The sequence below is a fragment of the Vanacampus margaritifer genome, chromosome 2, assembly GCF_051991255.1.
Source record: "Vanacampus margaritifer isolate UIUO_Vmar chromosome 2, RoL_Vmar_1.0, whole genome shotgun sequence".
NCBI classification, from domain to species: Eukaryota; Metazoa; Chordata; class Actinopteri; order Syngnathiformes; family Syngnathidae; genus Vanacampus; species Vanacampus margaritifer.
In genome coordinates, this window is record NC_135433.1 from 43213604 (window position 1) to 43216103 (window position 2500).

A 2500-nucleotide genomic window follows, 5' to 3' on the forward strand; every position below is an offset into this window, starting at 1 on the left:
AACGGTAAATTGTTAATTCATATTTCACAAACCCAATCACAATGCTGTTGTTTAGACTAGTGGTGAAACATACAACATATTATTGAAATTAAAATGTTGCGGTTGACTTTATCTTTATTGAACGCAATATGGATGTTTTCTGGAATGTGGGAGAAAACCCACAGGGGTTCAAACCAGGATATCCTAACTGTGAGGGAGACATGTTAACCACTACTTCGCTTGATCATTCCAGTTTTAAAATATTCTTGTTTCATTGAACGGGAGATTCTTGATGTTGAGTTTTTGGCCCGGTACAAGATCAATGCATCTTGACTTGTCAATATTACATATAACATTATGGTTCCAATGTTGAATAGCATTTTTTATGCACTTATATTGGGACCGAGCAACAGTTTGACATTTGCGCTACTGACTCCTACACATCACTTTACTGTAAGTGGTATGGCGAAGACCCAGTCGAGCCGTGGCCATCAGTCTGCAAGCACTTTGGTCACTACCTTTAACTTGACCTCAGCCAGTGTCAGAATTTTAAGAAATAACACTTGGAAAATCCAAGAGTGTGCACAGCGTTTGTTTCACAGCTGTACCTAATGAATTGACATTTGAATGCAAGCACTCCCTTGCGAATGTACAGACACTGTGAGGCTTTTGGAACCATTGCAGGGTCCATTTATCTAATCTTGTGGGTCACAAATAGAGATTTATAACCGTGCGCCGCTGCTTCTCTTTAACAGGCCACTTGTAACAAATGAATGAGTCATCTCTCAACACATGCAGGTCAGTGTGACTGTGTTTGCACATTGTTGCAAATTAATCAAATCATGCCACCAAACACATTAACTATGCAAAGCTGTCAAAACTGCCAAACGAGGGACCCTTTTTTGCCTTCTAACAGAAATAGTTAACAGTGTTGTCTTATTGCACCAAATACAAATTGTGACTTGTCTTCAGGGTATTACATCTGGCAATGACAAGGTAAAAACAGATAAGACCTCAGAGGAGCTCTCATACGCTACAAAATATTTAACCCCAAAAAATTCATATCCATCCTGTTGTCGTTCACACATCACACTTATGCATAATTTACAGTCTTGGGACAAACCTAGGGATGGACAAGGACTAATACAGGCCTTATTTTAAGGTATCAGGTAGGCCCACTACCAGATTGATGATTTACCTTTGTTTTCTTTTTTGAGTCAAGTTTTCAATAACTGCTAATACAGGTCATCACTGGCAATGAACTCTTCTTTTCTTTTTTGAGGGACATCCAAGCAGTGCGCAATATTAAACGTGCCAGTGGGTACTAGTTAGCCCCAAGGACAACATGAGTAGCGCACAGATCTGTTCTAAAAATAGCTCACCAGTGATGGGACACTGCCACAGAATAATTTTAAACATTTATTTATTTAAACTGAACATTATTCACATTTCTTAAGTACTAAATGTCTATATATTTTTTTTTATTGTGTTCAATAAAAAATATATAACGTACTATTTTTTAAAGGCCATTTAAGAGCTGAAATTTTAATACTGTGTAACCGCTATATTTGGTTTAAAGTCAGGATCTAATATTGGCCCAGGCCCAGTACCAGGTACTTGTGGAGGCTGCTAATAGCACTTGACGATACTAAAGACAACAAAAATCTGACATTTGATTAATTCCTCCTCAGCAGTAGTTGGCGCGATACTGCGACAGTTTGACACATCGGCGAATCATCATCTGCATCAGAAAGAAAGGCCATTGTTCAAGCTTTTTGTTATTGTCTTAAATAAAATGTTATATGTCAAAAGTATGAGATGCATCGGTACTCTGTATCATACTGGTATCGGTCTGAAAGCAAAAACATCCCTAGAGAAAACCCACACAAGCATACAGACTCGCCATGAGACCAGACCGGAGCCGAGATTCAAACCCAGAACCTTGTCCGAGATGTGCTAAACTCTAAATAAGAACAGACATGCTAACATTAGCTTACCTGTCTTGGGGGATTTAGCCGTTTATACACGCACACCTTTCCCAGACAAAGGGTTCAATATTTCACACATTTGTTCTATTATAGTTTTTCAACTGTAATGGCCCCTGATAAAGGCGACCCTAGTATCCAAAACTCAGCACCCATCAACACCTTAAACCGACACTATCACTCAAAAGTAGTGAAAAATGTAAAACTTCGACCATAATAGCAACAAAATAGCCCATATTAAGAGTGTGGAGCAACCTCACGCACTCGAAAGTAAATCCAAATCTTACATCCTCATCGTCCCGCGTGCATTTCCTGCGGCATTGGACGTGCAGCCTTGCATCCAGCGGGGGCTGGGGCGTCTTGCTCTCCTCGTCCGCCACCTGGGCGCCGAGCAGGCGGCTGGCCTCGGGTGGCTGCGGGAAGGAATTGGCGGTGTTGATCTTGCCGGAGAATCTCTGGTACAACGAAGCCATGATACGGGAGGGAGAGGGGTGGGGGGGGCAGACTCGAGAAGCGAGTCTGGACCTCTCAGGATG

The 2500-nt window shown here is 41.3% G+C and overlaps 1 protein-coding gene across 2 annotated transcripts in view; it reads right to left on the reverse strand.

Moving 5' to 3' along the window:
• dpp6b (dipeptidyl-peptidase 6b) overlaps positions 1-2500 on the reverse strand; it is a 118741-nt gene that overhangs the window by 90612 nt on the left and 25629 nt on the right. Inside the window, exon 1 of one of the 2 annotated variants that reach the window (XM_077558522.1) lies at positions 2252-2500. This exon is cut by the window's right edge and continues 356 nt beyond it. The exons of the other annotated variant lie outside the window; for it this stretch is intronic. Coding sequence (XP_077414648.1) covers positions 2252-2437 — 186 coding nt within the window. The 5' untranslated portion in view covers positions 2438-2500. The remainder of the gene's footprint in view (positions 1-2251) is intronic. 2 annotated transcript variants of the gene reach the window in all.